Source organism: Brachionichthys hirsutus, chromosome 4 (genome assembly GCF_040956055.1).
Source record: "Brachionichthys hirsutus isolate HB-005 chromosome 4, CSIRO-AGI_Bhir_v1, whole genome shotgun sequence".
Classification (NCBI taxonomy): domain Eukaryota; kingdom Metazoa; phylum Chordata; class Actinopteri; order Lophiiformes; family Brachionichthyidae; genus Brachionichthys; species Brachionichthys hirsutus.
Genome location: NC_090900.1, coordinates 2,205,920 through 2,219,212, shown reverse-complemented (window position 1 = coordinate 2,219,212; position 13,293 = coordinate 2,205,920). Strand labels below are relative to the sequence as shown.

At 46.2% G+C, this 13,293-nt stretch overlaps 2 protein-coding genes across 2 annotated transcripts in view; one reads left to right on the top strand and one right to left on the bottom strand.

Moving 5' to 3' along the window:
• mctp1a (multiple C2 domains, transmembrane 1a) overlaps nt 1-4,470 on the bottom strand; it is an 80,194-nt gene extending 75,724 nt beyond the window's left edge. Inside the window, exon 1 of the mRNA XM_068738853.1 lies at nt 3,955-4,470. Coding sequence (XP_068594954.1) covers nt 3,955-4,470 — 516 coding nt within the window. The remainder of the gene's footprint in view (nt 1-3,954) is intronic.
• A 2,041-nt stretch (nt 4,471-6,511) lies between these two features.
• On the top strand, nt 6,512-13,146 carry fam81b (family with sequence similarity 81 member B). Its single transcript, XM_068760758.1, is given in 8 exon segments — nt 6,512-6,555; nt 7,193-7,400; nt 7,875-7,975; nt 9,132-9,261; nt 9,843-9,949; nt 11,514-11,625; nt 12,111-12,312; nt 12,914-13,146. Coding segments are annotated over 8 exon segments (1,137 nt in total).
• Nucleotides 13,147-13,293: the final 147 nt, after the last annotated feature.

Sequence of the window (13,293 nt, the reverse complement as noted above, 5' to 3'; positions counted from 1 at the left end):
GTGTTTGGCAACATACGGGATGAACCTACCAGGAATAAAAGTGCAAGCAAACCTAAAACTCTGCTCCACTCTGGAATTGAAACCACAAGTTTTTCCACCACTGTAGACCCTGTGGAGAGGAAATATCAGTCTGGATGTAAGAGCAAGGATACTCACCCACCAAGGAGGAACATATGCCCCTGTTGCACAGGAGGACACTCACTGGAGGAGTGTGTGCAGTTGGAGAGAATGGCTCACAAAGAGAAGATGGGCTTCTTGAAGGAGAGTGGGTTTTGTTTTGGCTGTCTACGTAAAGGGCACATCAGCAAAGAATGCCGCAAGAGGATCACCTGTTTGAAATGTGGCCTGAAGCATCCAACTGTCCTGCACAGGGACAATGTGAGTAATCCTGAGCAGACTGAAAGGAACATCACACTCTCAGTGGATAACACCTTGGTCTCAAGTGGTCTTACAGGGGCTGGAGAGCAGAACTGCAAACTGCCTATAGTGCCGGTCCAGGTTAAAGCAAGACAGGGCAGTGAAACCATCAACACGTACGCTTTCCTGGACCAAGGCAGCACAGCGTCGTTCTGCACAGAGGATCTGATGCACAGACTCCATCTCACTGGAAGAAAGACCAGCATTCTCCTGAGAACTATGGGCCAGGAAAAGGTGGTGACCAGTTATGTTGTGCCCGAGTTGGAAATAGCTGCACTGGATGAAGAGAAGTTCATTGATTTGCCGAGAGCTTTCACACAGGAGTCGATGCCAGTATACAAGAACAACATACCAACCGGGAAGGACCTGAGAATGTGGCCGCACCTACAGCACCTTGCTTTACCTCAGATTGATGCAGGGATTGATCTGCTCATAGGGACTAATGTTCCCAAAGCTGTGGAGCCACTGGAGGTGATCCATAGCATGAACGATGGACCTTATGCCATTAGGACCATACTGGGCTGGACAGTGAATGGGCCACTGATAGGACACAGTGGGCAGGCCATTGATTGTGAGGCAGTGACAGTAAACGGAGTTTCCATCACGAAGAGCTGTGGAGACGACCGTTTTGGAATGATTTTCCTGAAGCTGTCAGGAAGAAGCTGCAGACATGTTATGCTGAGCATAACCTCAGCTTGGAGTGACCAGAAGAAGGATTTCAATGTTGTATTTTATGGACTTTATATCTTGTGCTACATGCATTGCTGGTGCTTCCTGTTATGTCTTCTGTTATTCATGCTTGTGTAATTATTGTTAAACTTAATAATTAGGGGCTGGTGTGTAGAAGACAGGTATGGTGGGCACCGAATGCATGTGTGTGTCGGCTGCCCCGTGTGGTGACTGTGAGTATAGCTTGGGAGTGGGTGTGCCCGTGGGTGTGTCCGTGTGGACGTGTATGAGGTTTAAAGGTGCGCACTCACCGGGGACACGGAGCTAGGGGAGCGACAGTTGGGTAGCCGTAACTTTTGTTGACTGCTTTTACACACCTTTTGTACGCTTTGTCTGTATTCCATGGTTCATTTCACCGATCCAGTATTCATCCGTGCAATATACCTTTTGGACTTTGTTCATCGCCAGTACCGCCGTACTTGTGCCTCAAATAAATCCACCCGTGAACGCATCCAGGATTCCGCGTCTCTGTACGGACATTTTAGCGCGTCGGATAAATACGCAGGACCCAACACACCTCTCAGCGGCTAAACCAGGAAAGGAAGCCGCAACACTGAGCATCAGTTGGGAAACTCGATCTTTACTCTGGTTAAACGTGGAGACGTGGATATAACTATGATGTGCTGTTATTAAATGTTCTGTAGAGCCAATAAAACCTTTTAGGGCTTATTTATTCCCTGGAGGGAAATCAATAGTTCACTGCCTGTATTAATTAAGATCTCATTTGTTTATTCCATTGAGTCGATAATGAAATTACCTCCAGAACTTGACATCAATCCGCTCTGTCATTTAAAGGCCGAATCGAAATGTCAAAAGGCGTATTGCTTGTTGTGTTCCATCGATAATCTTTTCATTTACAAAAGTGTGGCGACTTGAATGCTCTTATTTTGGTAATGCACAGGTGCGTGGACTCACCTGTAACCTGTAAAGGTTTTCGACTTTGAGTTATAATCCTTAGCACACACACAAAAAAAAAAAAGGTTGCAAAGATGAGTCTTTACTGCTTTTCGGTTATATAACTGTTGCGTTTCTCTCAGGTTTAAACGAAACAGAATCTCATCGACACCTCTCCTCTCATCTGACCTCTTCTCATCACCTCTAATTTCCCCTAAACCCAACCGCTCTCTCTGCATCGTCTTTATTTTCTCTCACCTTTACCTTTACCTTATTATTCTGTCTTCCTAGTCTAACCTCGTTACGTAACACACTGATTGGATGCTGCATATCTTCCCATTTACTGCACATTCACGCACCCAAGCTAACGACAAACGACTCCGGCGCGGTGCTATAACCCGAAGAAGGTGAGGCCTGTCACTGTGACTATATCTTTACCACAGCGCTCTTCCAAACAAAAAAAGAAACGCGGTGAGAGGAAGGCATGACCGGCTCGGGGCTGATCGCTGCAACTTTGACAAAAGTGAGACGTTTGTGTGTTTGTGTAACCGACCTGGAAAGTGCTGCGAGATCGATTTCAGTCGGAGTCACTGAGACTCGCTTTCTTCTGCTGAGTGCACTGCACTTCTCATAGGCTTAATGGACGAGAGCTTGTTGGACCCCAACTTCAGCGGGGTGCTTAAGTGATAAATTACATTTTGACGGCGGTCTGGACGGTGCTCAGAAAGTGGGTCTGGAACACTTCGAGAGCGATGAGATGAAAAGCGTTAAACACGATGCACTTATACAGATCGCGCTGACAGTAAAGCTTCGTCGGATGTCTCTCTATCGACACCATTTAAATGGCGTTTAGGCGAAAAGTTCAGCCGAGATGTCTCTCGTTCGTTTCCCCGATCCATCCTGCTGTCCACACCCCTCAAACAGACTCATCCTTTATTTCCTGCTGTTACTTTCTGGGCGACGGTGGCGCAGCTGGTTAGTCGGCAAAGTCACCTCTATCCATGAGCACTACCGCTGTTCTCTCCATGTGCCTCTAGTTCATTCATACACCGCCGCCTCTTCATCACCACTTAGTCTTAGCAGATTCACCGATTTCCTGATCTGACCCTGCAGAATCATCGGCCGCCACCACCATTGGTGTGACACAAGGCAGAAAGCGTCCCATCACACCTTTCTGGTTAGATGTCGACTTGTGAACGTAGAGTCCACAACAAACCAACTCCAGCTGGTAGATCTCTTTAATGCTGTCTCCACTACAATACCAGTTCAGTTCAGTTCAGTTCAGTTCAGCGCTTTATTGTCCCACAATATTGACTCAGCATGTTGAGATGCAATGAAATACAGACGTCATCAACACCGATAGTTTCATTTCATGAAATGGAAAGTCCATGATGAACCCTTGAGTACGCATGGGCCTGTTTCAGCCTCTGTCTTCAGGCAAGGACACAGACAGAATGAGCTGTGGAGATCTAGGACATTATTAGTGGTGATTATTATTATTACTATTATTATAGTCCCTGACCTGGAAGAAAAGCATGCAAACACGCAAAAGAAAGAAAACCTGTCTGACGTCAGAGCAAGTATCGTCTGCAGGAATCGTGTCCAGGAATGTTGTTTGTAAAAAATAATAATAATAACCTCAAGCAGCCAGGATTTGAGGACGACATGAGACCAAAGCCAAGCATGCTTGATGATCACACATGCCTGTGACGTCATTGGCTGCAGTCATCTGGCCCATACAGCTCTACAAACTACAGGACGGGGGTGCAGAAATCAGTGAAGTGGTGAATGGACGCGCGCACCTCGTGATGCCGCAGCCTCACCATCCCGGCCCAGTTTCAATATTTTATTTTTTTCCAGAGTCTAAACTCGTATGAAGATTAAAATCTACCGCGTTGTTTCTTTTTTACTCACAGAATCACTTGCGTTTTTACGCAGCAGCTCCTCCTCTCCCTCCGTCGCGGCCGGGTCCAACACCAGCTTCTCAAAGCACGCCGAGCCGAGAGAGGAGCTCTTCTGCTGGTACGTGATCAGCTGGGACACCGGCAGTTTGGGGCTTCCGCGGGCTGCCAGCTCCGGTTTGCTCCCCGCGGCGCCGGAGGCTGCGCCGAGGTGCTGCAGCGGAGGCTGCGCGTCGCTGCCGCTTCCGAGGGACGCGTCTCCTTCAAAAGACGCCGGTGGGGAGCAGCACAGGTTCGGTTGAGACGACGAGAACACGCGGTCCATCTGTTTCTTCTTCTTCTTGAACATCCATAAGCCGGATTCCTTCTTGCTGCCCTCGGCGCCGCTGGCGCACCGTCGGTCCGATCCCAGTTTCGGGCTGAGCCAAGGCTTGGTCTTCTCCTGGAGATTCTTCCATATCCTCCGCTGATAGGACAGAGACTCTTGTCCTCTGGCGGCGCCCTCGCGTTTTGGTGATTGTTGCTCCATGGCGCAGCAGCCACGCAGCCTGAGCCCACTCGGAATAGTGGAAGGATGTCACGCTGGAGCTGCTGGCGGCTCGGGGGTGCCTCCACTGATGCTCCGCTTCAGAGCGCCAACGAGGAGACGCACGATGTGTTGATGGGGGGGCGGGATGGGGGGGCGGGGTGGGGGGGGGCAGATTTGCCTACGCAGGCAACCCGATGGATTTTATGGCACACATTGTGCAGCAGACGGAAAGACAAAGTCTGATCGGAGGAAGAGCGGTGAGATGGGCGCACGTAGAATCCCTAAATCACCCGACATGCTCCATGTGGCGCGCCCCCCCCCGACGCGCTGTCATCCGTGCTTTTCCAAATGTTTAGAAAAAATTTGTCCACTAATTGTTTTATTCAAATGAAGGGAGGTCGGCTGCGCCACGCCTCCTGATTGGATAATGAGCATTCCGGTGATTGCGTAGCCCCCGCGGTGCCTCGTGGACGCGTTTAGAATTCAACAGTGACCCCCCCCGTCACCCCCCCCCGTCACCCCCCCCCCCCCCCCCCCCCCCCCCCGTCACCCCACTTGAGATAATTTTTGTCGTGTAATATATATATCTAGATATCTAGACTTTTACAACCTCTTCTCTTGTGTGCCGTGCGTGGCTGCGTGCGTGACTGCATGCGTGCGCTCCTGCGTTTTAGATGCTGTGCGTCGTGTATGACAACTAATTCCCCCCCCCCCCCCACACACACACACACAGACACACACACAGACACACACACACACACACACACACACACCTACACGCACACACCAGCCCAATAACAAGAATGAACCTCCCTCTCCAGCCGGATGTGTAACGCGCATGCGCACATCCACATCTGGAGGAGGTCAAGGAATGACCTTTTATCTGGAAAGGCTGCTGTAATTTCATTAGTGAATGTTTGAAGTGATGTTAGTGAACGAACCTTTACCAACATCCCATTTTTTAATCAATCAATCAATCAATCAAAATTTTTATTGCAGACACAATGTAAGTAAATCCGTTTAATTCACACAAGTGCATCTGTGTGGGGCGGGACGGGGGGGACGGGGCGGGACGGAGGGGGGATTAGTTGTCAGTTCCCCTGTGCTAGCAGGGATAACTGATGACGCTGCAGTGAGCAGGCATTTCCCTCTTAATGAACCCGGTCTTCTTGACACAGGGCTAATTTGTTGTGTGTGTGTGTGTGTGTGTGTGTGTGTGTGTGTGTGTGTGTGTGTGTGTGTGTATCTGAGATCATTCTGGGTGATCATGAGGGTTTGATCCTGGTTAAATGGATCGAGCCTCTCAGAAGGAAAAGCTGAATGGAACGCGGCGGCACCTTTAAACGGCCCCCAAATATTCCCGTGCTGCCGGTTCCCGGTCCAAATTTTAATCACTCATTCTGTTTTCTGGTCTCGGAATACTGCAGACGGATGGAATTTAATGAAGCTTGGCAGACTCAGCTAATAACTAATAACAAGCGGTCTCTTTGGCCTTGGGGGAGGTATTAATTGCATACACCAAAGTGTCCTTCTGGTTCATACAATGATTGAAAAACCAAATGACGTCACATAATTATGTTACTCAAGCGTCTTAGATTTCATTCAGATCCCAGATCATTTAGAAGGACCAGCTCTCATTATTTGCCGTTTGCCGCTTTGAGATTGACGATTTGCTATTTTTCCGCAGTGCCCAGCTTGTTTTCTGAGCGTTTACATAAAAGCAACGCTCGCAGTTCATGTTCTGATTTGCATTGTTGGTTCAACACCAACACAATGGACCACTCTCGCATTGCTGACATGTTCAGTGGTACTCGGGGAAACCACGGTTACCGAGTGACGACGCAAAACACACGAACCCAAGAGCCGACTGAAGAAAACGCAGGCCTGTGAGTATTTTAAAATGTAATGAAAATGATCTATGAATGTTAGAGAAAAACATTTCAGATAAGATAATGCCTGAATCAGGGAAGATTAGACCCGCGTTTTAGTAGCTGCTCTTTACCACACCAAAATATCTCAAATCAGTATTTCTGTTCAGAGAATGTCCCTCAAGTCAAAGCTGCAGTCCTGTCAGAACCGCATCAGGTAACGTTCAACTGACTTCTTGTATTTGATATGTCAGTAAAGTCTCTGTCAAGGAGGTTGTGTTTTTGCCTGCAGCGTTTATCTGTCTGTCTGTCTGTCTGTGTCTGTCTGTCTGTGTCTGTCTGTCTGGCGCCATAACTCAAAAACGTAAGGACAGATCTTGATGATATTTTCAGGAAATGTTGGACCATCACATTTTTGTGATGGTCCAGAAGAGATCCTGGATTCTGGATCACTTTAAATTTTTCTTTAACATTGGAGTAAATGCAGCTTCAGAAATGTGTTCCTTACTGTAATATCACGGTTGATTATTGATCGAGGCCTGCGCTCCCCGAGTGCTTTACTAGTATTACCTTTATATTTATAACTTCATTAGTACTTGGGACCTGTGGGGCATTAATTCCATTCTAAAATCACTCTGTGTCCAAGAGTTCAACATAATTCTGCCGGTGGGATAGAAATATTTTTGGGGCAAACCTTTTGACCTTTTTTACCCAACGTGAATCATGCAGATCACAATAATCCTTCATCCCCTGCAGCGTCAGGCAATAGAGAGACGGAGATGATGAGGGATCTGTTTGGGTATAAAAGCTGTTTCTGGATGAATTATTTTAATAATAATCCCATTCCTATGGAGTCCTGATGTCTTGGAGGGCCGCCTGGTGGGTCAGGAGAGGACGCTGGCCGTGCTCCTGGAGGAGGCTTTCAGGATCAAAGAAGAGGTGGCGGCGGGTCTGCAGTCCTCCAAGAGCTCCGCCCAGGTCGAGGCGTTCTCCCGCAAGCTCCTGGAGAACCACATTCTGACCGTCACTCGCATCGTGAAGCAGCTCAGCCTGGACATGCAGGTACGCTTGACAGAATGGTGCAGTGCCTGAACGCAGCTTGTTCCACTCCTTATCGGCTCCCTGACTTCAGGGAAAAAAACACACACAAATTGACATTTTGCGAGGTAAATAGTACCAAGTTTTGCATTCAGCTCTGAAAACACATCACATAATGTAATACGGAACTCCAAGTGAGTCATTAACACGATTCCTGGCTGTCGATATCTGCAAATGAAATTCTGCACGGGCGTAAAAGGGTCATGCCTGAAATGAATGTGCTGTTAATTCTGATGAAAGCAGCCCCCGCTTGCTCCAACGATAAGCCAGGGTTCTCTCTTGGATGTGTCATCAGCGATGCAGAGCACACAGGTGGTGTCTCATATAGTAGGCGATGGCCTTCCTAGCAGGTTTGAGTCATCAATGTGAAAGCTGCTTATTTTGACAGCATGTATCATTTGTTAGATTAAATATGATACTATGCGTTGTTACAAACAGGCTCTGGAGAGACAGATGGCGCAGCGGGACTCCATCATTATTCAAAGCCTGGAGCAGAAGCACCTGGCTGGTATTGGAGACCTCAGGGGCAGCGTTGCCAGGTATGCCCCAAAAAGCCACTAAAACGCTGAGTGAGAAACTATAAATGAATAAAAATATGAAGATAATGTGCGATAACACGAGGAGGAACACACAAAGTCAACCACATTTTCACTCTACTCCTTCAAAATAAAAGCACTCTAAGACAGAAACAGGAAATAAATTTGCAGAAACTAAGTTAGCAGCTGGTTAGCACTCTGTATATTGTTGACAACCAGAGCTAGCTGTGTTCCCAGTTTGGAGAAATTCTATCATTTCTTATCCTACTTGTTTTTCTCTCTCTCTAATTAAGTGAAATGGTACAGACTACTTCCTGTCTGAAATGTTTTATTTTCCATGCCATTGCAGCGTCGCTTCTGATGCTCTAACGGAGCCCACACACATGCACGCACTAATTAATTTAACACCAAACTTTAATTTTTAATTATGCGATTGATTGCATTACTGAAAAAGAAGCTGTCGTCCTAATTCTCTGCTTAATAAGATAGGATGTTGTTGTTGTTTTTTGCTGGTTAGCCATGAGGCGGAATTATTTTTATCATTAAAATCAAAGGTCTTTTTTTTCTTTTGTCCAACAGTCAATAGAATAAGTCTTGTTAGTTTGATTTTTATGGCGGGCCGGCCATGTTGTGTAAGGATATTGCCTATTAAACAACAAACCGCTGATTCATGATGCAATAAAAAGCTGTAGAAAGAAACCCTCTGTCTAAATAATAAATAATAAAGTAAGGCAGAGTTGTTTGATGGAATGATTGTAGTGGCCTGCAGGGAAATAACCTGAATGTGATACTTTGCACTGTCATAATTAGCGGTTTGGAATCGATTGCAAGGCATACATTGCATGTCATCAAATATTATATTAACACACAGTCGACCCGACAGAAATGGGGAGGGAGACTTTTTACAGGCCCGGTGATTTAAATTAAGCGGGAGGGAAGGAAGCCAACTTGCAATTCTCAAAACAAGGGTTGGCATCATTTGTGTTTATGCCTCAAGCTAAACAGGTTTTATTACAAATGAGATCTACTGCAAAGTCATTCCTGCATTTACTGATTTTGTTTGGTGATAAATCAGCTGAGTTAGTCCACTAGAATATTCCTATCAGACTGTTCTCATCCAGAGATCCCTCTTTCCTTATCATTATTGTAATTATCTCAGGTGTGATGCGGCCATCACAAAGCTAGGTGCTGATGTGAACGCTTGGGATCGCCAACTGATCGGAATCCAGCAAAACGTGTCAGAGCTGAGGCCAAATGTGGACGCAAGGTTCAAAGAAGTGGACGCCGAGGTGAGAGGCGGCGCATCGGAGGCGAAGAGTTTGCATGGAAAATGTCAGACATGCAGTATTTACATGAAATACACACTACACACTCCTTTTGAACACTCCAGTCTCAAATAGAGGAGAAATGTTCTGCCATGTACGAGATTGCAACTATTTAAAGGAAATCCCACAATGTGAACAGGGGGTGTCAGTTTACTGGTCATCGTTGACGGGATGGATGCGGGACTTCACGGATCCTGGTGTGAGCACAATCCCTGGAGGTTACATGTTTATATTATAATGCTTACTAATCCCTTTACTTAATTTAGAAACCATTCCTAACAACCTTCAAAACATAGAAGCCCGCACCGGATTGACCTGTGCCCGGGTCGGCCGGCAGTGCAGGCCGGTCGATCATGGCGGTGGCAGCACATTAGCGTTGGAGATAATGTGCCATAAAGATGATTGAGAGGGCAGGGGAAACTGGACCACTGGCTGATACCGCCGGTCCAGGTCCGGGGCTCAACCACGCTGACTCAGCGGGAGCAGGAAGGCCAAATCACAGAGAGACTCCACTTTAAATGCTCGTGTGCCTTTTTTTTTTATAGCTGTCCTGTGACATCCGACGGATGGAGGCCTCGTTATCGGAACATTCCCAGAGTCAAAGGAACGCCGTGTCTGACCTGCAATCAAAACTTCAACTGCTAGAAGACAGGCAAGGATTTTATGAAACGCACCTTCTATTCATTTTAATATGCATAGTGTCACAATAGGTCGAACCTTGTGGTATCAATGACTTGCACACATGCATGCTGCTACAACATGGCCTCCAGGGAATCTCCCGATTACCACGCCTGGGTTTTGGTGGGAATCCAATCAGTGAAAAGATTTTTTTGGACCTTTTCTTGTTTCCCTTCTTCAACTCATTGATTTTCTGTGTTCCTTTTTCATCATGGCCTGACACACATGGATCTATTATCAAAATACCCCCCCCCCCCCCCCCGACCTAAACTGATTTATAATATATCTGATAAATAATCATATAAAGCAGCAATATGCAGAACGATCACAGTTTTACTATGGGGGGGGGGGTAATAAATTATGAATCTGCTCTATTTAGGATTGTTGTGTATCTAAAATGGAAACCAGGTCACTGATTGTGTTAGAGCCAAAAACTAACTGATAAAAATAGATGAAAGAGGAAAGAACTGACTGCATTTCTGACACAGGTAAAAGAAGGGGAAGAAGAATTCAGTGTTTTTCTTTCATTGATCCATCCTTAAATAGCTCCACACGTTTGTTCACATTCTTCACACAGGGGGGGACCTCGGGAAATTTGGAAACGATAAAATCCTTGGAAATAACAAAGAGTTTGTCTCCTGCTACCAAGCCGTCGCGTTTCCCGAAGCAGCAGACATGTGGAATTACCGATTCGTGTCGGGAGTCTGATTCAGACACAAACATCCGCAAACACATTGATTTTCTCATTTAAGAAGAATCCATCGAATTATAGCGAAGGCCAATTGAATTTAAGCAGCGGTATGTTTCATGCACAGAGAATTCCAGCCAAGAATGAAATCTCCAGTGAGTCACAGCATATTGTGTCTTACACTTACACAGCCCACACGCTATTCCACCTGAAACCTCCAAGGTTGCAGCTTCCATTTGACACTTTCTGCCCCCCCCCCCCCCCAGGAGTCTGTGAGTCATGTGAGCTATGCGTGGCTATATACGAGGTTTCAACAGAATAATACGCAACAACTTCTACAGTGAAACTGAAGTTTGGTCATCATCATATATACCTCGAAAAAGAAATCTAGAAATAAAACTAGAAAGTCACTTGGAGAGCGCAAACCTCCGCCAAGCATCTCAGTCCCCCTACATTGTGATTTACACCAATAATTATCGTCCTACATTTACAGGCAGATAAACCCCAGCAAAAAGCATAACCTCCTTGGCGGAGGTAAATATGCATACATGCTGCTCGGCTCATCAAAGACATGGAGGACTTGTATAAGTCCAAGAATCTGCTTGCTTTAAAAATAGAAGTTATTGATTTGTGATCCTTATTTTGATTTTACAGCATCAAACATCATCTAATCTGCTAATGGAATATTGTGCATCCAGTTTGAAAGAAAGCAGAAACTGTCATTTGTAACTTCCCACTTTAACCTACTGCATCCAGTTTGAAAGAAAGCAGAAACTGTCATTTGTAACTTCCCACTTTAACCTACGAGGCCGTTATTGAAGTGCAGCACTGCTTCTGATTGGCTTTGCAGAATGTCAGGAGAACTGGATGCAGCCAAAGCGCTGACGGCTTCCCTGAGGAAGTGGACGGAACTAGAGCTCAGCGGCTCGGCCCGGCGCTGCACACGGCGGGAGGATGAACTGGTACCGCGGCCGCGTTCCGCAACAACAAACTGTGATGCAGGTCCCATTTAGAAACGGCATCTCTGTTTGGTATTTACTGTTTTCATGCATCAACTTCTCAGGGTCTGCGCGAGATTGTGAGCGAGGCGTTGAAATGTGCACGGATCAGTCAGTTGTTAAAAGTGCTGGATCAGGCATTTCAGCAAAATTGTCTAATTAGCCACAAGTCCAACGAGGCTGTTACTTCTTGCCCCCTCCATAATTTTATTTCCAATATGCCCTTTTTCCAATAGGCACTTTTTTGAGATCATGCATTTCCTGTTTCCAGAAAATGCCTCAAGGCCGGGCCCATGTAACCGACAGCAGTGCCTCATAATAATACGATAATGAAAAAGATCAAACAAGCATCATCTTAACATCAGGATGCAAAATAATCTAAAACGTGTGAGGATTATGAAACTGTTATAATGCGAAGGCTTCTTTCTCTGCATGCACTCTGTCTTCAGTTAAAGACGGTGTCAGGGTTTTCTGACCGGATGCACGCGTTGGAGGCCCGCGTGGAGCGTTCTGAAGCCCAGCTGAAGGAGGCCGGACGCCACCAGGCAGGCGATCGGAAACGCTCTGACACCAGACTCGCTAAGAGGATGAGCTCGGTGGAGAATGGCCTTCACGAGGAGATGCAGCGGCTCAAACAGGAATACCACAAAGGTGGGCGATCGCCGTCAGCAGGACGCAAACACACACATAGTGCAGCGTATGTTAGCGTTTACGTACTGTATATCAGGGGAAGGCAAAACAGACTCCTGAGTCTCCTGCCTCTTCGAGAGGGTTGGAAAATGAAAGAAAGCGAGCCCTCCTTCCTTCAGTAAATAAAATCTGGGGTAAACTGGGCCATGAATCATGATTGCTCCCATCCATAGCTCTATTTTAAGAAGGGAAAGATGAATGGGAAACAGTTACAGGGGGGGGGGGGGGCTATGTGCATAATTAACGAGTGTAATAAATCATTGAGGAAGAAGGTTTCTCTCTCCGTCTCAGAGTCCAGTCAGTGAATGTCACTTTTTGAAGTCCATCAGTATTGAAAGACACATTTCTGTTTTGGGCAGTAACTACTCCAATGAAGTCTTGGAAACAGATCATTATCTAAAGAGTGAAAAACTAGCATGTAAATAATAATAGTACCGCGTAGCACATTAGACCAGAGACCATCCAAGTCAGTTTCAATATAACACCTCAATCATCAGCAATATCTGCAGTCTGTGGTAGAACGTATCTGAGCTCCTCTGCACCACACTTCTCTTTTGGACAGGGTTCCAATCTGTGCATGACACCATTGAGTCCCTGAGGCGGATAGGTGACATCAAATCCCATCTGGAGCTGAAGAAGCTGCAGAAGCAGCATGTCAGGGTCGTTTGAAGCAAGGTGGCCGAAGTTACATCAACCGGAGACGAGACCATCCATCTTTCCCGAAGCATTTATCTGCGACTTGACGTTGTTTATTCCCTCTTCCAAATTCATATTCAAAACTACCAAATGATGTAGCAATCTTAATTAGAGACATTTGGTGTTTTGTGGAAGACTTACTTGATCGTCCTTGTTAGCCAGTGTGATTAAAGAGGTGAAGATCGATTTTCTATCATTCTACTTTATCCCACCTGTTTATTCTTACTTCTTATAAAACATGCACTT